This window comes from Cryptotermes secundus, unplaced genomic scaffold (genome assembly GCF_002891405.2).
Source record: "Cryptotermes secundus unplaced genomic scaffold, Csec_1.0 scaffold181, whole genome shotgun sequence".
Classification (NCBI taxonomy): domain Eukaryota; kingdom Metazoa; phylum Arthropoda; class Insecta; order Blattodea; family Kalotermitidae; genus Cryptotermes; species Cryptotermes secundus.
The window spans coordinates 2,997,778-3,019,729 of NW_019723906.1; the positions used below are offsets into that span (position 1 = coordinate 2,997,778).

Below are 21,952 nucleotides of genomic sequence, written 5' to 3' on the forward strand. Positions count from 1 at the left end.
ATTACTTCTGGTACTCTATTTTTTATGTATACATCATATTTGTTATCCTGCTTGCTTACACTTAACTTTCCCATTACTCAATATATAAAATCAATATTCCTCCAAATTTAAAGTCACAAATTGCATTGTATCAAAATCATTTCATGAAATGCTGTGGTGTGGTGGCTTTTCATGCAGGCCTGGTAGTCAAAAAGTCCCAGGGTTTCCCAACTGTTGCCACTGGTATAGTAAATTAATTAATAAACATCTGAAGAAACCTCAAATCTTACATAATATACATCTGTTTATGTAATAATAATAATGATCACTAGAAGACAGGAACATGAGTAGAACCAACTTCCAAAGTGTCATATATATCAAATTTACCTCATGCAGTTGACAGTGCTCAACATAATGGTCTCCTGGGAGATTATGAGATTCCTTGAAGTAAACTACCACAGTTTTCTTTGTACTGCATTTAAAAATGCAATTAGAATTATAATTCTTTATCACTGTCTAGTAATGTTAACAGCAAAAGTTAATTAAAATTACATGAAGGTTGTCCAGATTACATTTATCAAGAGAAGGAAAAAAGAAATATAAAATCAACAAAAACATTGTCTGCTTTTTTTTTTCTTCTTTTTTTCCTTTTTTGTCAGTGTTAGAGGTTAACTTTTGGAATGGTTAAAGTCTCCGCCTCTGAGAGATTTAACAATTTGCAGTTCTGTAGCATCATAATTAATACCCTTAACTTGGTGTCTCCTGTCATAGGTTGTGAGAGAATTGGTCATCTTCAGGTAAGAATGTCAGAAGATAGCACAGATGGTACCATAGCTATGAAAGAAGTGAAGATTGAGGTGACTTGGAAAGTCTTAAAAAAAGGAATGATTATAATTATAGATTTTCACCAACTTGATGAAGACTTACAAGTGCAAATGGCTGCTGTTAATGATAGACATGGAGGTGTTAAATTATGATGGTTGCATTGTGACAAGTGTGCAGTGCTTTCTCTAGCACTGGTCACGTTTTGCTCCCAAATAATACCTTTGCATTTCGGAACAAAAGATGATGTTGCCCCTTGACAAGAGTTTCTCAGACTCTGAGAGGCTGCTAATAAGGCTCACTTAGTGCTGGACTCTAAAGAGGAAAGGAATTGCATGTTTGGGAACCACTGTTATTGAGGGATATGAACAAATTCTGTGTTCCACAGAGGAAGGTAATGTTCCAAGCTTCTGGGGTCATTATTTCAGGATCTGGGGGTAGTATAAATTATTGTCTTTACCTTTCCAAACCATTGTATCTTTTTTTGTTTGTGCCTTTCTTTCTTCATTCCTTGCTTTTCTTTTTCTTTCTTTCTTCCTTCCTTTCTTTATTTCTTTCTTTCAGTCCTTTTTTTTTTCTTTTTTCCTCTTTCTTCCCTTCCATCCCCCCTCTGTGTATATTGATATTTCCATGTCTTTCTTCTGTGGCCCTCCCATTAATATAAATACATAATCTCATTTCGGCACACTTCATTGGGATTCAAGGTAGTGATGAAACTCCTTATCTTTCAACCATTAAATAAGCAAACAAATAGCTAACACTGTTTTTTCTAGCCTCTTGCAACTAGACAGATCCTTCTTAGCATAGGTTCCATGAAATTGTACCAAATGAATATGACGGATATAGTGTGACTGTCATGCATATTAGTTTTAAGCATGACTTGAATTTGTCAGGAGGCCAAAAAAAAAAAATAAAAGTGGAAAGGTGTACTCCATTTCACACTGCCAGACAGTTTCCAAATCCCTTCTTAGTGATTTTACAGTTGAGTACACAGAGTGTTTGTTGTTAATTTATTGCATAAAAATCTATTGGACAAGAGTTAAGCAGGAAGAAGGGATACATTATTTCTTTGATGTATTTTGTTAACCCTTCTTGACCCAAGTAATACAAAGAGATAGTCTTTTTGAGAGAGATTGTTTTCCTTCTTGAAAATGGCATAAAATGCTCTTCTGTTTTGTATTCTCTCACTCTTGTGCCAGAAATAAGCATTAATATCACTAATGCTGAAAAATATGTACTTATTTTGGACAGGTGATAGTTTTCTATTTTGGAAATAATAGAGAATGTTAACATTTATTATTGCTTCTCATCTTCACTGTGTGTTTCACTTTCATAATAGAAAAAAATTCTGAAAACGAAATATGGTGTAATGTGATACACAGATGTGCTGTTGAGTTGTGTCTTCTGTGTTATAATACCATGTAGTTTGGTGAAAGTCATATGTTTTAGAGAACATTACTTGCAATGTGCTTCTTGTTGGTTTCTTGCTTGGCTTACTCTTCAGCCTTGGAAATGAAGGCAGTTTGTTCCTCCAAAACACCGGTTGACTTTCACTGGACTACACAGTGTTATATCTCAGAAGACGGAACTTTTAATATTCATTGCTGTTAGAACCAGAAATCCTGTATATTATATTCTGTCAAAATATTGCGTATTTCATTAAACATTCATCGTACTAAATATATTCCAGAAATGTTTCAGGAGAATGTTGCGTTTTAGTGATATCGGAATTTAGGCTGTGTACCAATATTTTTATAGGATTAAACTGTTAAAGTTCAATTTAAGCTTCATGTAAATATGGGTGTATAGTGGGCAAATTAAATCTATTTGGTAGGTTTTCCTGTAGACCAATAATATCAGATTGTATTGAATTTTGTTGAGCAGTTTCAGAGATTACATACACACACAGATATAACTTCATCATGCATTAATTTTATACACCTCATGCAGAGAACATCAGATAGCTTATTTTGTATCTTGAATTTTGAATGACAGAAGTAAGGATGAAAGAAATTTTGAACAGTCAAAAGTATATGATAATTGAATGTGTGTCGCAGCCTTAATAATGAAGTGAGATTTGTTTCTAATTAGGTTGGAAGTGAGATGTTGTGGTATTAAAATGCTCGTTTTTTCCCACTGTCCTTGTAAGGCATTATTCCATAATTGGTTTGTGGTAATCATTTTTCTGTATATTACAGGCCTTGTGTTTTTCTCCTGAAAATTCTGTTGACATTGGTACTCTTGCTTGATACTTCAGAGACACCCATCTTAAATCCCAACAAAGAATGACCCTTTGAACTAATATTTGTTATGGATTTTCTCATTCCAAGAAGATACCAGGGTTTTACCTTAACAGTAAACCATAATTAGCTGCATAGCACCAGCAATTGGTCCAGTGCTGTATAATAACTAAAGACTTATTTGCATTACAAGAATGGTTGTGACCGTTAGTTACATTATGGTGTCTATGAATTTTAAAATTAGTTCAATGTATAGAATAAAATAATGGAAAATCTTAGAATAGCTGACATGTGAAATAAACCTAGGTCCCCTTCATGGGTGTGATTCTCTTAGAAGCAGTGAGCTCTGTCTTATCACTCTGCTGTTCCTGCTAATTTCTGTATAAACATATCAGTTAATTTTTGAGAACAGCAAGTTGCAAACTATTCAGCTGTTAACTCTTTTCAGTTGTGTTACTTTTTGTAAGCATCTATTGGTAGTCAGGTGGCATTGTGTGCCTGTGTTTGCATGAACACTGATTTCAGAGGAGGGCGCCTGCAAGTTGTCATGACTTTGCCCAAGGATCAGCATAGTCTAGTTTTGGTTGAGCATGACACCACGGTTTCTCTGTGGAACACAATAACCTCCACTGAGGCGGGGGAGGTGGCAATACTACAACACACAATTCATTCACTGGGTCAACAACTCAAGTGTTTTGTGGATTATCATTGGGTGAGACTGTAGAAACATGTTGAAAATGTTGATTCATGCCGGAATCGGAAGTTTTGAACTGCTGACTGCTACCGCAAGAAGCTGAATTGTGTAATGCCGTTAAGGTCAACCCAAGTTTGAGTGTTAGTGAAGGAGAAAGTAAAAAAGGCTTGATGCATTTTAGGATTGAATTTACAAGGGCAGAAAGCCGTTACCTCAGTACGGACTACGCATATCTCTCAGATGTGTTTTTTATTGTTCTTTCTTGTTATTATATTTTATTTTACATGTCTGATGGATCTTTGTTTTTCACGTCTTGCAGATACAAATCTACTGTTTGAAAGGAAATCATGTTACAGATACCACGCTGCATGGGACATAAAGTGGAGAAATATGAATGTCATTATTAATATCACTCTTTACTGCAAACAGAATAAGGCAAACCAGAATCACTAATTCGTAGTGGAACCATGACTTTTTGCATTGCTGATAAATCTGTCAGTCACTTAAGTATTTCAACAGGCACTTGTGAATGGCACCAAAAAGTAAATGTATTTGTTCTCATTATCAACATGCGTGTCATGTGGCATGATATTTTCCTTCATTGTTCGGAAAAGTATTTTGTGTTGGCAACACACATTTCTCAGACATGATCACCAGTTTTATAAAGGTACAATTTTATAGGTATCTGGTAAAAGCTGATAAAAATTAAGTAAAAAAAGTAAAGCTATCCCTGGAACAGGCCATGAAGACCCGTAGGGTTGTGAGACTTGAGGGTCCCACATTATCTAGACAATTGGCTCAAAGATGGTGGTAAGGTTGTCAGCCTTATGCGCTGGCCGAGCTTTACTCCCCAGGAAAATTATTTAATTAATTCCTGGTACTCATTTCTGTTAGAGGCTGTTGAGCCAGGGCCATAGTGTGGCTGGAAGGATTAGGTCAATTGAAAAAAATCCAGTGACCTCATCGGGACATGAACCCGCAACCTTCTGGCTTGTAGGGTAGTGCCTCAACCACTACACTACTGCATGCCCCCACATTTTGAAAATACCTTTCATAGCAAATATTTCTCGAAAGGTATGGGGACTGTGTGCATGCATACTGGTTTCACTATTATATCTGTATATAATATAGGTTTGTTGGCTGTGGAAATAATTGCGTAAAAATAAATTTAACTACTGCTCATTTATGGTTACAGTACCCTTATGTGCATAGAGGCTGATAAGCTGGATGCAATGATATTCTTCTTTACTGTTGTGAATAGTGTTTAGACTCAGAATATGTTATTGCCCCAGCCTATAGAAGGGAATGAGTTTATACCCAAGAAATAAGACTGTAAAATCTTTGACATTTTTGATAAAATGAACAAATGACCATAAAATATGATATGTCTTTCCTGGTTGGCATACTATTTCTTTTTTATATTATACTCTTCTTCAGTTAACAGTAATAATGTAAATTTATGTTATATCAAATTCCTCATTCTGATTATATGCATTAGAATGGATTAGTATTAATGATTTTGTGCACAGAAAGATCACCCCTACAAAAATGTACCATATTGATCTCCTGCAGTACTGCTGCACTTTATTTCCTCAGAAAGACACTTTGTGTTTTCATTTTGTTGAACTGAAAACAGTTTTCATCAGGATTCGTGACTGTGAAATTTTGCCAGAATACTGCAGGGTTTTTGCTGAAGATGCTTCTCATCTGTATACCATGTGCTAGGCTAGTCAGCTTTAAAATTTCACGCTCATGTTTACTTAAGAAGTCTGCATTAAAAAGCCATTACCTGGACACACAAACACAAGAGTTCTGTTCTGAAGTCTAATCATTCCATGAACCTTATGTGTGTGGGTATATTAAAATTCCAAAAAAAAACATTATCTTCACTTTAAGCATGTAACATTTACATCCTGACTTAGGTGCCATAGTCTTGGAATTACAAAGAAATATTACAGATGTTTTTAGTGTAACACCTGCTACATTAGCTGTCTTCTGCCTGTTCTTAAATGAGTTTTCATTTTTGCTTCTTTTGTCCATATTTTGTGTGTGTGTGTCTTCACTATATTTCCTGCATCATTACTTTTCAGAAGTAATTTTCTAGTAGAGTAATAAAAATGGAGTGTTGTGTCTTTGTCATAATTAGTTTAGCACCCACAGATCTGTTTTCTACATATTTTTAAAACCATTTTCACTAAGTATCTTAGTCTGTTTTTTGTGTATTTGCTGTGAAACTAATAAAGGCTGTAATTAATTAGGGACAATGTTTTGTTGTTCTGAAGTGATAATGGCATCTTTCATGATACCAATTTCAATATTTCTATGAGAGACTGGAGTAGTTCATGTTAGCCCTACATTCTTGTTTCATTATGTTATTTTAAATTAATCCTTTGCATTGAACTTGCCTATTGCACTGGGAAGCACAAAGTTTGCATGTGTGTATGCACAGATGCAGAAGCATTAATGCTTGGGAAATATATATAGTTATGATTAAATAAATGTTGATTGAGAGCTGCATTTATTAGTAATAAAAATGCCAGTTGGTTAATATAAATGGAGCATATGCAAATTGATTCACATAATATATATATCCACATATCGTTCTTAAGAAATGGATAACAGATCATGCCTTAAAAGTCCAGCCTCATAGTTTGTATAGACTTGAGATATAAATGCTCTTCTTGCTGAAACAAATTTTCAACTGTTCCTCTACATTCTCTACACATACCAAACAGGAATTCATTCTGACAAAGAAATGTTATTCAACTCTACTATTCACAAGCTCAGAGAAAGAGAATCAGAATGTCATTTCAGTCTTGTAGTACGTGTCATCTTGTTCATAATAATATCAGTGGAAATACTTCTGGATATATTGATCTGCAGAATAATTGTAAAATTGTTTCATTCTTGAAATAGCATTAATTGGTTGGTTTATGTAATGTTTTGTCTGTTTTCAGTGTGACAGGAACTGAATTTTTATGTGATGGAAACTTCTCAAGAATGCCCAACATCAGTAACCTAAGTGCTGAAAAGACAGCTGCATTTTTACTTCTTTTGGCTTATTTTGGACTTCACCCATCGTCCGGTATATAAAAAAGACAAAAAACCACAACGTTTCGGAGACTGGATCTGTCTCCGTCTTCAGGTGTATAGGGAAGGTTTAACCTACTCAGTTGGGCCCCTTAGAAAGAGCTAGTCTCAATCACTGGACCAGTGATCCAGTCTCCGAAACGTTGTGGTTTTTTGTCTTTTTTATATACCGGACGATGGGTGAAGTCCAAAATAAGCCAAAAGAAGTACAGTATACACCATCGTCAGAATCCTTTCAAGTCTAGCTGCATTTTTGCTAAGATATTAAAATTGACAGAATAATAATAGAAACTGAACCCTACTATTACATAGAGGGAATATTTATAGTAAAGGTTGGCTATAAAATAAACTTTGTCGGAAATACCTGACCTCTCTTTTTCTTCAGCTGACAACGTAAAATCGTAAAGGCTGTTAAGCAGCAGAGGTACATTACTGGTAGCATCCATGACTGTTATATAATAGCAAAATAGCAAGCCTTAAACTTATATTGTCTTTGTATATATGAACTAGCACAAAGCCTGTTGAAATTTAAGCCTGAAGTTGTTAAAAACAAAACTTCATCAAAAGTACCTGACCTCAATAAATTATAAATAAGTTATGAAAAAAAAAAGAATTCCATAGAAACCATACTGAGCTAAGTAATTCCATGTATCTTCCCTACCTGCTTCAAGTATACTCAGTAAGCTTAGGATTTTTAAGTATGCAAAACTGAGTGTATGTTTCTCCGTTTTTAAATTTAACTGTGGGGGGAGAATGTTTTCTGCTCAGTGTCTGTGAGTCCCTACTATGATAATCCTCCATTTCTATTTCTCATTGCTTGTATTGTGACCTCAAAAAAGAGACATAGTATAATCTGCAGCCAAGGAAATATAAATTTTTGAGGTCTGTCTGTGTTAATCATTCACATTTCACGTATTTGGGTTTCTTTTAAATTAATAGCAAAGCACTGTATATTCTTTATAAACTATAACTGTTTGTTTTATTCTCTAACACATTTTTTGCTCTGAAGAAAATCATTGCAGCAATACTCCTAAATTGTACAAGCTGTAATATCAGGCATGTGCTTCATTAGACAGAGGCTTGAATGTTTAGAATTGATATGCTCATAGAAACAACAGTAGTGATTAAGTACATAACCGAAAGCATCTTATGCTTTTTGTAAAACATTCCTGTATGCTAATGCATATTTACTGTTGAGCTTTTCAAAATCTGAGTATGGTGCATTGGGAGAGACGTGAGAATATCATGGATACTGTTGATACCTGTTGCTCCTGCAGACATTGTTATCTTCGAAGAAAGCAGTCGTCTGGGATGTGGCACCATGTAGATGTGGTGCCACATCCCAGAAGACTGCTTTCTTCATAGTCACTGACGTGAAAACTTCAAATCTTACATTGTTATCTTCGCTCACTCCGTAAAGTTGTAAAAAGGTTATTTAGTATATGATTGGTATCCCTTTAAGCAGGATTCATTTCGTTACCATAAGTATGCACCAGGTAATTTGTCGTTAGGTGTTTTGTCTCTAACAGTCCACCTTCAGTATCGCAGGTTTTGGATGAGAGTGATCTTTTTGTTGTCTGCTCTTTGTTCATGATGGTGATTGGTTCCCAGTTTGCTGTGCCATCCCCCTGTTGAAACAATGACCAATGGATGAGGGTGATGAAGTCTCTCCTGACAATGGATTCTTCCCACTAAGGTTCCCAATATATTCATTGATGCCATAAAGATGCATGGTCTTAAGGTTGTCATATCACAAAAATTGGCCACCATTTATTGTAGCTGTCAGAAGTTGCAGGTATTGGTTCCCCTAGCCTAAGCTCAGTTGAGATGGGTGGGGGGGAAAGGAGGTGGAGGAATCTAGAGGCCTTCGATGATTGCAAACCGCTGTTGCCACATCCGAAGTTGACTGCCTCCTCATCAGTTGCTAGAACACATTGTGCTACATCATTCTTCAACTATAATTATTTCAGTATATCTTGTGTTTGGTTAATTGGTGCATGCACTGTTGACATGGGGAATAATTGTGTCAGTGTTACTGTTCAAAGAAGTACATGCTGTCCAGTGCATTGATATGAGAACTGTATATTGGCAACAGTGCAGTTATGTGTCTAGTGGGAAGGCCTTGGAAAGCCTGGAACGTGACGGGCAGTAGGGCGGGCTGGGCTGGTTGTCTGGAGTATTCATGGGCGAGACAGTCATCCCAGTGGGGGACAACCAAGTGGGGTATCATGGCTGTTGCCGCAGGGGATTATGGGAAATAAAGCGTTGAACGCTAGGTCTCTTCTTGGCAACCCTTGCTTTAACAACCCCAGGCTAAACCATTGTCTCATCTCTGGTGTTTGCTGTGGCAACGTGGCAGCCATATTGCCTGCTGCTGGCGCTGCCTCCTCGGTTCAAGGATTGTGATTGGTTTTTGCTGTGGAAATGTTGGTACCAAGCAGTGTTAGACTGCAGAGCTGTAAGCCGCTTGATTCAGCTCGAAAGACTGCTGTAATGTAGTTGTTGACTGGATGGAGGACGCAACCCAGAAACAGTTTGCGTGGAGGCCAGCCATGTACACTAGCACTCCTGGGCTTCCTTTCTTGTGGTGATAGAATAGTAGCATTGACTGTCAAAAGAAATAGTTGTAGGTAAATTTTGTGAACAGAGGTGATTGTTGTGTATTATGTGCTTCTCATAATAGAATGGGGTTACTGGAATACCTGTAAGATGTGCCTAAATTGACAATACACATAAACTTGTGAACACTGTGGAGTGAATGCTATGAACTGTGCAAAGAATAACTTTAACCAGAGGATTTAAAGTTGAGGTATGTATAACACTCTGTTAGGAGATTCCAGATAAATGCATCAGTAGTCAGGAATGAAACAAAGTACATAAATGTGTGATATATTGTTTACGTACCTTAGCTTGGTACAGGACAGGTGTGAAGAAAACCATTAAGCTTGGAATTATTAATCACCAGTCATTTGGGACGTTTTCATGTTGAAAAGTATAGAACTGTCAAAAGTCACATGCTGTATATGATTAATAGTTTCTCCTTCTGTGAATAAGAAAAGCTGAACTTTGTGAAATATTTTGAATAGAATTAGGTGCTTCCATTACACCCCATTAACAAAAGAAGTAGAAGTTTTGTAGCATTCTTGATCTTGTTTGTTGTACTCCTGTATTATTCTTACTGCCAGTCATATGGTTCTGAACCGTAGTGTATTTGCGTTCTGTGTTAAATATATATTTGCTTATATTACATTGCCATGTTGCCGATCACCATCCTCAATACAGTTATGTTTGAATTGTGTTATTCACTAATTATTATTAGCTTGATCAAATCATGGAGGATGTGATTGACAGGTCATGTAATACACATGGGAAAGTCGAAATGCACATATTAAAATTTTTTAGTTGGGAAATCTTGAGGGATGAGGCTGGTTATAGATAGGGACTGGTGGACTCTTATGAACTTTCAGGTTCCATAAAAGGCAGGTAATTTCTTGAAATGCAGGCTGACTATTAGCTTATCGAGGACCCTGAGCTATGATGTTAGTTGATTTTTTGGTTGTATAATGTCACTATAGCAACTGCTTAAGTTATGTTACAAAATGAAATATGGTAGAATAATTATGAATTATGGCCATGGCTTATTTTACCTTACCATGCCATAATTTCCATACAGAATCTAACAAAATATCTAAAAGCTATCACCCACTCTGGTCATTTGCCTCTTCCTTTCTGTACTATTCAATCCAATATTTGTTACCAGCCTCTCCCATAAAAAAATCTCCTTGGCCTGTAGTCCACAAGCAAACTACCGTCCTCTCCCATGCATGAGTAAATTAAAAACCTCAAGACAGGTGATCCTGGCAAGAATTTGAACCATACACCTCCTGAATTGTAGTCATATGAGGTATAATAATGCCAGTATGCTTAGTAGGATAATTTTGAGCAGCGATTACGATAAGGGTAGCTTAGCATAAAAAGGAAATATTTGAAAAGCTTTCATTAGGATGGTAGGTTCCAGGTATCAGTCCACAGACTATGTGAATGTGTCACATAATTATGTGACACATTCACATAGTCTGTGGACTGATCATACGGCACAGTGCTGTATGATTATAATCATACAGCACTATGATGCTAATTAAGGAGCTGCAAGATCAGATTGATTTGTTTAGAATGTGCCATTCATACAGCGGTTTGAAAGTAGAAGACAATTTGAGGCATGCAGACCATAATGCGAGCACTCAGTATGTCATGTGCATTGATACACACACATATGCCTTGTTAAATGCACGTTTTTATGTGATATCCTTCTATACTTAACGAATACTGCTACCAGTGTTTTTTTATCTTCTCAGTGCTCTGTCAAGAGTTGGGATTAAATTAACAAAAGTTTTCATCCCTTCGTTGATACTTCAAGACAGACTGTGAAGTGAGACCCTTTTGTTAAAATTTCAGTGGCAAATGTCTCACACAATAGTAGTAGGAGGGAGCAAGATTGGTCCTGAATAAATTTCCTCCTAATGGTAGTTCAAAACAAGATGGAGGTTCAGAGGGAACAAAGGTAGACCGACATGCCGACTCAGGTTAGCTTGGCAGGTGTGGTCAAGGGGATGGGGGATACTAACCCAGGAAGCAATTAATTCTGGGGGAAAAAGGGAGAAGGGAGAGAATGTTTAGAAAGTGTGCTGATAGCTAGGACTGTTGCTGCAGTTTTAGATCCTGTGGATAATGTCTGCTAGACTTTATTCATTTGTGCCGCATATGCTTGCAGCCAACTTCCCCCCAGTTGTTAATTCAGTGGGGAATGGAAAACATTTCTGCTAGTATTGGAAACATGACACAGCAAAAAGAAATGCACCTACACCTCCAATGCTGTAATTCCTCCCTGCCATTTCACATCCGTATCCACTTTATATTTGGGTAATGTTTCTAGGTTTTATCTTGAACATTAAACAGGATGTCTGTGAAACAGATGATCAGTTGTATTGAACATTCCATTTTAATCACTGTTTTTAGACATGTTGCTTTAATGAGTTTTTGGGAAAATAATGTTTTACATTTTAAAAACTCAAGTTGTCTTATAAATGTAACAGAAATTTCATATCAATTTTAAATGCACATGTTGGTCATGAAATAGTTGCTTCAACCCTCAGTAGTTGGTTGGATTGAATCCAGAGGTGTGGTATGCATATTTTTAATCACTTTTGTGTTTCATCATCGCCCACCTATTTTAATAAAAAATTCACCCAAACTTTCGAGACAGGATAGCTCAGTTGGTATAGCATCAGGGTATGGCCTAGAAGGCCAAGGTTTGATTCTAGGCAAGGGCAAGAGATTTTTCTCTTCACAGTGTCCAGATCAGCTCTCTGGCCCATCCAGTCTTGTATCCAGAGGGCACTAGACACTTTCCCTGTAGATAAAGCAGCAGGGATGTGAAGTTGACCTTTCACCTCCATCTAATTTTGAGGGCAAGACTGGTGGAGCTATACCTCCACTCCCCCATAGATCTTAATGGCATGGTGCTTTATTAATTAATCAAAGGAACCAACTTTACCTTCCCATATCACAGATGACTGGGGCACACAGTAGCATGGTTGGTTGAAGCAACATGCTACAAGCAGGAAGGTCGCAGGTTCAATTACCGATAAAGTCATTGGATTTTTTTAAATTTTACCTAATTCTTCCAGCCGCACTGTGACCCTGGGTCGACTCAGCCTCCAACAGAAGTGAGTACCAGGAATTGTCCGGGGGGGGGGGGTTAGAGGGCAGCTGGCGCACAAGGCTAACAACCTTTCTGCCATTTGTCTAGAAAATGTGGTAGTCTCGACATCTCACAACCATATGGGCCTTAATAGCCTGTTACAGGGATAGCTTTACCCTTTTCACCTTTTACCATACTACAAATGACTAAGGGTCAAAGATTACCTTGTTATGTGATGTGATGCCATGCAGACTGTTTTGGAGAAGGGTTACATATCTAAAAGTCATTCAAAGTAAACCCATTCATATGTAGTGAAGAATTTCTTCAGTTGAGCAGCAGGACATATTTTTATAGCTATACAAGGTTGTAGAAACAGAATAGAATTGGGTCCCCCCCCTCCCCTGTAGTGAATAAAATTGATCAGATTCCTTTTTCTTTGTGGTTACTTATTGCAATTACAGCCGTGTTCTTGAATGTTTTACTTGATGAATTCAGCACAGAAATCCTTGCAATTCATGTCTTACATTTAATCACAAATTGTAATGTAAAAGAAGAATAAAGAAATTAGGAATGATGAGATGCTCATTGCGTTGAAAAACAATGGTTCATCTTTGGCAGATTTTTGAAATTATGTCTAATGCGTATAATTCATAAGATTTACGAACAGTCAGTCATGGCTTCAAGGCATGTATCTTCATCTTGCAGTGTCAGAGGACTGTAACGCAATTTGTAAAAGGACAGGAGAGAGATGAGATTAAAAATCATGAAGGTATTTGTAATTTTCTATCAGGAATGTTAGAAGTTTTTATTGCCACATTGCTTACTTCTTCCTTGTCCATACTAGGTGAATATGTCGTCAAGGCTGGTGGTATTGTTGATGAGCTGAATGGCAGTGGCAGTGCTCTAGCTGAAGAAGAGCCATCATCTCTCATTGACTTACCAGAATTTTCTTTGGAAGAAGCACTGCAGCTTGTTGGCTTGGATGAAGATTCGACAGAGGTAAGCAGCATTTAGCGTGTGAAACTTTTTGATCACGCATATAAAGTTTCATACATTTTTTTCCTTTTTACTTTGTTATGTTAGCATATAAGAGGGATGAGAAATGGATACAAAATATTGGTTGGAAAACCTGAAGGGAAGAGACCACTTGAAAGACCTAGACATAGACAAGAGAATGACAGGATCTATCCTGAAGAAATTGTGCTAAAAAATATGGATTGAATTAATCTGTCTCAAGATAAGAACCAGCAGTGGACTTTTGTTAAGCAAGGGAAGGAACTGTTGAGTTGCATGAAAAGCAGAGAATACCTTGATCAGCTGTGGGGCTTTTAGATTTAGATTGTGGTCTTCTGAATTATGACACTGTTTGGTCTGGTAGGTGGTTGCCAGCATTTTGGTGGAAACTACTGCCTGCAGCCTTTGCTCTGAAGATGGAGGTAGCAGGTTTCTCTGGGGGGAAGGGGGAGCTTGTAACCCACATGACATGATAGTATAAACCCACAGGACCACAATCCAAATCTTCATTACCACCATGAAAACCTCAAATCTTATACAGATTATTAGGCCCTCAAGAAGTAGTGTCATATACTGGCCTTGGTTAAGGCTTTAGTGAATATAGCCATCTGCCCAGGATGATCATGTTTTAAGCAGATTGGCAAATGTATTTAATATAAAGGTTGCCATCTGTCTATAAGTTGACCACCTGTTAGACTTAATTCTTGTTGGTTATGAGGTTCTCACAGCACTGACTATGAAAAGTTCTATGTTCTGTGATATAATGACTGGTCACCCATGAGGACTTAACTACATGACATATATTGTTTTGTAAATCATTAAAGTTTTCTACCTTTTAGGGACTATTTGATGCATCAAGATTTTGAAAGTTGACATTAACTGACATAATCCTTGAATGAAGATGTATGTGCACCCTGTCTTTGATGAAGTGCCTTTAGGGTTTGTGGTGGAAGTACTTAGGAATAAACTTTCTTTGGTACCCATGTTTCCTCATTTACAGTTTAAATAATGTCTCTTATGAACATATTCTTGAGAGGCATCCTTTGAATAATGGCTTGTGCTGTTTTATAACACATGGATAAACATAGAGATGTTTGTTTTCTTCCTTTTACATATCTTCAGTTTAGTGAACATAGATTTGAGGTACCCCTTGACAGTTACAGATTCAATATTTTGCTTCTTCTTTGTGTAAGTATGAGCATAGCCCTTCTTGAAGAACTATTAGCCACTCTGAAATCTAGTACTTCCCCAACATTTATGTAATCTGAAAGTTTGTTGCCGTCTTCACAATAGCCCACCACTGGTCTTCTCCTGAATCAAATGACACACTGTCATACCCTGTTTCCCCAAGTTCCATTTTAATATCTGTTGTACCTAGGCCTCCAAAGCAGTTTCTTTCTTTCAAGTTGCCCAGTTGAAATTTTATATGCATTTCTGTCTTGTCTCATGTGCATTTTATATCAGTCTGTCTCATCATCCTTAATCTGATCACCCTGATAATTTTGTTGATGAGTATAGAAGCCCTGACTGTGCAGTTATTTCCATCCTTTTGTTATTTCCTCCCTCTTAGGTCCACTGTTCTCATCAGCCTGTTTTGAGTAACCCAGAATCTAGGCTATTCCAGCAAGGTACAAGACCAAGTTTTCACATCCACACAAAGGACAAGTAAAATTGTAGCATATATGGTTACGATTTTGGAGTGACTGTAAACAGGGTTTGGATTGGTGAATGGATTTATTGACCACTTACACCCATGACTCGGAACTACAAGCAATTACAGTACTATCGCTGATCTACACACTTCACAAATCACTACAGCACACGCTAAGCCTCAATCTTTTGTAGTCTACCCTAGATGTTGCTTGGTAGCAGCTCTTGGCACTGGAAATTCTTCAGCTTCTGTTCTCACGCCATTGCCTGCTGGCTAATTCTACTCACAACTAAACTCATTGGTCCAGCTGTCCCAGTTATAACATCTCAGCATGAACCACATAGCAAACATCATTCTTCCATTGTTGTGTTCATGTTTGTTGTGGCAGGAATGTGTTTACCAAGCCATTGCCTAGAAACATTCATGGTGCATACCACAAAAAACACCGTTCTTCTGTTGCATGCCTGTATGTTGTGGGTGTTACCTAGTAACAGCCCCCGAATACAGAGTCACTGCTTAGCAATGGGTCTATATGCCACAGTATTTTGATTTTAATGTTTTTTTTTTTTTTTTTTTTTTTTTTTTTTTTTTTTTTTTTTTTTTTNTGCAGGAAGCTGGAAAGATTTGTTTGAACTAATTCGTTTTAATTGAATACCAGCAAGAAATCCCCAAATTTCATCCTGAATTTAATTTTGATTTATTTATGTTGCTCCAAAATGTTAGAATTTTGTTATATTTTTTTGGATTTTTGATTTTTTCCTCATTTTAGTTATGAGTAAGAACAAACACACTTTCTCTCCCCTCCCTCCTTTTTGTACCTCCCCAAAAGTCTGAAGGTTGCAAATGAACTTCTTCCTTGGTTAATAGGATTTGTAGTAATTTTTCAAGCTCTGTGTGTGTGTGTGTGTGTGTGTGAGTGAGAAAATGGGCCAAAAGGCATTTTAGACATTACTGAAGCTTTTGAGGTCAGCGTTACATTAAATACTATTGTGGACCACAAAATCTTTAAAAATGTAATAATACCTTTGACAACAATATTGATTTAAGACTGATTGTTTAAGTAAATAAAACTTCTCACTCTGCTTTATTTTACGAGCCTCTGTGTTATTTTATGAAATATAGATGACTACCCCAGTCACAATAAAGAGAGACCATAAACAACTGAGAATGTGAAATGTTTTAAATGTTTGGATAGCTTGTTAACGGATGATGGAAGATGTACGTGTGAAATTAAATCTAGGATTGCCATGGCAAAAGCTGCATTTAGCAAGGAGAAGAATCTTTTTACCAGCAAATTGAACTTAAATTTGAGGAAGAAACTAGTGAAATGCTACATTTGGAGCATAGCTCTGTATGGGGCTGAAACATGGACACTTAGGGCAGTAGATCAGAAACACCTGGAAAGCTTTGAAATGTGGTGTTGGAGAAAAATGGAGAAGATCAGTTGGACCAATTATGTGAGAAATGAAGAAGTGTTATTTAGAGTCAGTGAGCAGAAGAATTTCCTACACAAAATAAGAAAACAGAAGGCTAATTGGATTGGTCATTTCTTACACAGTAACTGCCTTCTAAAAGAAGTTATTGAAGGAAAGATAGAGGGGTGGATAGAAGTGACCAGAAGATGAGGAAGAAGACATAAGAAGGAGCTGGATATTCTCATTTGAAGGAGAAAGCTCTAGATCTAGCAGTAGATAGAGATCACATATTTTTTAAAATTCTGAATTGAAATTTGATGACTCAAGAGAGCTAAGTCAAAGTACAAACTCTAATGATGTCTCTCTGTGAGACACTGTGCACTTCTGTAACTTACATTATTTATAGTTGACTGTATTAAATATTCAGTTTCATTATTTGTAGAAGACTTCTTTCTGGTCTCCTGTGTACAAGTTCCTCTTTCATATAGCTGAAGCTGACTGGAATTGAGGATGAACTCTGGAAGTGTTCAGATAAATGTAATAACCCTAATAAGACTTGAAGCTTTCACAGAAACTAAATGTGACAGAATCTTCTCAGGCTTCCAGCCATGCAGCCATGTTAATTTGCAACAGATCTCCAACATTTAAGAGACTTGCTTTAACAGTTGGTCATATACTTACAGCATTCCCCCCCCCCTCAGACATGGGAAAGCGTTCGGTTTCTGTCATGGTTTGGCATGGCTGGTAGCCGGAGCAGTAATAAACCTTATTTAGGTAATTATCAATGGACAAGAATTCATAATGGCAGCAAATGGTGTGTTTCCAATATTACAAAAGTGAGTTCTCTCTTCTTCATTCTAAGACTTAATGCATTGTTCTCAAAATGTTGACTGCAAAATTGTGTATTTGCGTGCCTTTCTTATCCTGTTGTTACAAGGGTGAGTCAAATAAAAACCATATTTTATTTTATTTAATTTATTGAATGAAAACAGTACACAACTATATAATTTTTCTATGTTGTCTCCATTTTGTTCAATACATGCCCTCCACCCTTTACAAAGTGTATGGATTCCTCTAGAAAAAAATTCTTGTGGTTATCTGCACAGCCACTCATGCACCGCCTGCTGTACCTCTTCATCAGAACAGAACTTCTTTCCTCCCATTGCCTCTTTGGGTGGCCCAAACATGTGGTAATCACTTGGGGCAAGGTTTGTTGAGTATGGCGGATGTGGAAGACACTCAAAGTGCAAGTTTTGGATTGTTGCAACTGTTGCACGGACAGTATGGGGCCGAGCATTGTCATGTTGCAAAAGGACACCTGTAGTCAAAAGTCCATGTCCCTTTGATCCGAATGAATGTATGAGGGGTAGGCCTTCTCGGCCCTTGCACCGCGACCTACAGTGGTCTGTTGTGCTTCCCCTTTTGATTATCCCATCAGCAATCCCGTGCTTCGAATGAAGCGCAGGATTTTGTACGTGGGGGTGTTGAAATAGTTGGTTCCATAAAGTATTGATCCAAGTGACATAGTCTTAAATAAGCTAAGGCCTCACATTCACACAGGGTATGTGTGGCTGTTTCGTTTTCTTCTTGACACCTCTCACAAGTGGGACTATCACTTAGTCCCAGTTTGAACAGGTGTCCTTTGAGGTGACAGTGTCCTGTAAGTAGTCCTACCACCCATCGTAGCTGGTTCCTGTTTAACTCCAACAGTTCCTTCGCTCTTTCAGTAGAAGGTCCTCGTATGAGTCCCTTTGCTTGCCTGAGTCCAGTTAAGGATCCCGAGTATTTCTTGTGTTTCATGTTTGTCCAGTCCCTGATTGCCTGTCTGGCAACTCCTATAGAGATGCCACAGGCTGGTAGCTACCCCCATAGGAGTGCTCTCCCGCATTCGTCCTGGGTACACCGTAGTGACACCTAAGAGTCATTATGCAGCCACGTGAGAGGCTCTGGTCATATAGCCATCGCCCTTTATGGAAACTCAGCCGCCAGCCCCGGAAGGTCATACTGATCCAGACCCCCAGGACTGTCGTTGCCCGGCGGGACCATGAGGAGGTGTTCCAAAGCTGTGTCCCAACGCATCCCTGGTCCACAATACGTCCGCACCAAAGACACAGCCGTGGCTTGGCCACCTTCACCAAGGATGGCGTCATTACAACCCCGCCTCCCTTTGATCTGACTGCAGGCCGAAAATGATTCTTCAAGAGATCTGAATATGAGGCACTGGTGGTAGTGTTCCCTCAAGGCATGTAGTGCTCCGAGAGTATGCCTTGTTCATCCCAAAAGAGAGTCAGCATAATCTTCCCTGGAGATGGCTGCATCCGGAACTTCCTGGGTTTTGGTGATGAGGAATGACACCATTCCTTGCTCATTCTCTTTGTTTCTGGTTGGTGGTAGTGCACCCAAGTTTCATTGCCAGTAACGATTCTTGAAAGGAAACCATCACCTTCTGCTTCAAGGCGCCGCAGAAGTTCTTCACAGGCGTCCACACATTGTCGTTTCAATTCTGGAGTCAGCTACTGTGGTATCCACCTTGCATACACTGTGAAACTGGAACACATCATGAATGACATGGTGTGCTTATCCTTGACTCATGTTATGAATTTCGGCTATTTCATCCACTGACACTCGGCGATTCTCCCTCACTAGGACCTCAACTGCTGCAATAGACTCAGGGGTCACACAACTCTGTGCGCCTGACCTGGGTGAGGAGTGTCTGCCACAGACTTCACACCATTTCTGAATTTCCTACTCCACTCATACACGTGCTGCTGTGACAAGCATGCATCACCATACTGAACCTTCATCCGTCGATGAACTTCAGTCGGTTTCACTCCTTCACTGATCAAAAAATGGATTACAGAACGTTCTTCTTTCATGCATGTATGTAGTGGAGCAGCCATCTTCAAACTGGCACTGCGATGGCGTTCTGTTTGTCTGCATTATACTGCCACCTATAGGATACCCTTTATAGCATTGATAACATGTATGCCAACTTATAGGACAATGGCACGATATTTCAAATTTTTATCTCAGTTTTACGGTTTTCATTTGACTCACCTACATACTTTGTTTTGTTCTTTGTTGTGATATCATGAATAGACTTGATCTTCAGTGTCAAAGTTCAAGGATGAGTTAGTTTTGGAACTCCAGTTTTTAAAAAATGTTTAATTAATTCATTTAAAGAAATGTAGAATTCATGTTTAGTTTTGGCCAAAAGGGGTTTTCTGAACTTTATTGTTTTACTAAATCTTATATGAGCAAACTTGCCTCAGCATGTTGGTTTTTGAAGGCACATCTGTCATCTTATAAAGGTTGAGATTTATGCATTTGTTTGTATCAGGTGAAACCCATCAAACAAGACACTGTAGCTGGGTCCCAATCTGCACCAGGAGATTCTTCTGCTCCAAAGGATACCGGCATCGAAGATTTGAAACCGGAGCCAGACGAACTGTTGGATAATTCAGATGAGGAGCTGGGAATTCTGAGCGACATGATTCAAACAGCGCAGTTTCATCATCCCCATCCCAGATCCTTCCAGGTAAGATGAGAATTCATTCCAATACCACATTCATGGTGAAGGCTGTGGGAACTGGAACCATGTTTTGTTAGTACCTTAGGTTATGAGATGTTCACTTTTATAATGTACAGTGCGGTCGCATTTTATACAAGGGATGCATTCCAGAAAATCTCGCATTATTCAAGACAAGTTTTGAAACATATTAGTGGTCTTGCTGAATTTTTTGGGATTCACATTATTTAAACTTTGCTCACAAAGTGAGATTTTGCTAGTATTTTTTATATCACAGTATTTTTAAATTGATATGATTCAAATTTGCATATACATCTGCACTATACATGGAACAACTCAGCTGGTTTGTTGAAACATGCTGTGTACGTTTCAGTGTTTCTGTAGTTTCGGCTGAAAAGCATGTTGCTATGCCTTCCACCTCTCAGACCAACAACTTCAGAATACTGCTGAACTAAATGAAGAGAGTTGTCAATATTGAAACTGTTAAAATTTATGAGGTTTTATTTTCTCACAGTGGCAACTATGGAGAGTACTTGTGTTGTGAGATGTTATGCCATGTTTGATAGGCTGGTAAACAGCTGCCAGACTGCATGTTTTCACATCCCAATAGATGGTAGTTATTAGTGTTTCATTTATTTAAGTAAAGTAAAAAGCAAAGCTGTCCCTGTACCAGGCCATGAAGGCCCATAGGGTTGTAAGATGTTGAGGGTCCCACGTTGTCTAGACAATCGGCTCGAAGATGGCGGTAAGGTTGTGAGCCCTGCGCACCGGCCGCACTTTACTCCCCAGGAAAATTATTTAATTAATTCCTGGTACTCATTTCTGTTAGAGGCTGAGTAAACCCCAGGGCCTAGTGCAGCTGGAAGGATTAGGTCAACTGAAAAAAATCTAATGACCTCATCGGGACTTGAACTCGCGACCTTCCGGCTTGTAGCATAGCTCCTCAACCACTACGCTACCGCGTATTATTTAAAGTTATGACGGAGTTCTGTGTTTCCTTCTTCAGAATTGTATTAGCAGTGTCTGTGTGTTATCCAACCATTTGTCTTTTTTTCATCTTTCAAGTCCAGATTTGATATATAAACACAAAAGTGTAAAATTATTCTGAACACTGATCAGTACTTTCAGTTCCTGTCATTGATATTTTTATGTGTATCAGTGACTGAGACCCAGGTTTGGATTGGTGCATCAGTTTATTGGATCTTCACTAGTCATAACTACAATTAGTTCTTACACTGTCTAGACTACTGTAACTTTAGCACATAATGTCTTCAATGTCTGTTAACACTTCATAGTTGAAACCTCAGGACTCCTTTCCATGACAGCATCATGTCCCTGACTCATGGCTTCTCAGTTATGACTGACTAAAAACGACCTTCACTCTCCCCTATAAACCTTCAGCATGGACCCCATAGAAAACATCTGTTATTGTAGACATGTTTACAGTTCTGTTGCTTAGCACAGGGCATGGCACAGACCACATTCAAAACACTTCTTCTGTTGTCAGAATTCTTGTGTAATCTAGGAACAGACTGTTTACCAAGAATCTGTCTTCACGAGAACTTGTTTACCAACCCGTTGCCTAGCAGTGGGTGTACATGTAACAGTATTACAGCTCATATGGTATGCCATGTAGAATGTGAAAGTTTATCAACATTTCAGTAAATAAATGCAGTTGACATCTTCAGAGTTAATGGCTTGGGGGGGGGGGGGCCTGGAATTGACCCTGATGATGGCAGATGCAGTGTTTGCCAAAATGGTGTAGAACCTTCAACATTCTACACATTGTGTGGCCAGAGCTACACGTTAAGCACTGG

General features: G+C 38.2%; 1 protein-coding gene across 3 annotated transcripts in view; it reads left to right on the forward strand.

Annotated features, from left to right (window-relative positions):
• LOC111861951 (segmentation protein cap'n'collar) overlaps nucleotides 1-21,952 on the forward strand; it is a 279,153-nt gene that overhangs the window by 168,844 nt on the left and 88,357 nt on the right. For all 3 annotated transcript variants that reach the window (XM_023846943.2, XM_023846942.2, XM_023846944.2), the window contains 2 exons: nucleotides 13,371-13,525; nucleotides 19,947-20,144. In XM_023846943.2, coding sequence (XP_023702711.1) covers nucleotides 13,371-13,525; nucleotides 19,947-20,144 — 353 coding nt within the window. The remainder of the gene's footprint in view (nucleotides 1-13,370; nucleotides 13,526-19,946; nucleotides 20,145-21,952) is intronic.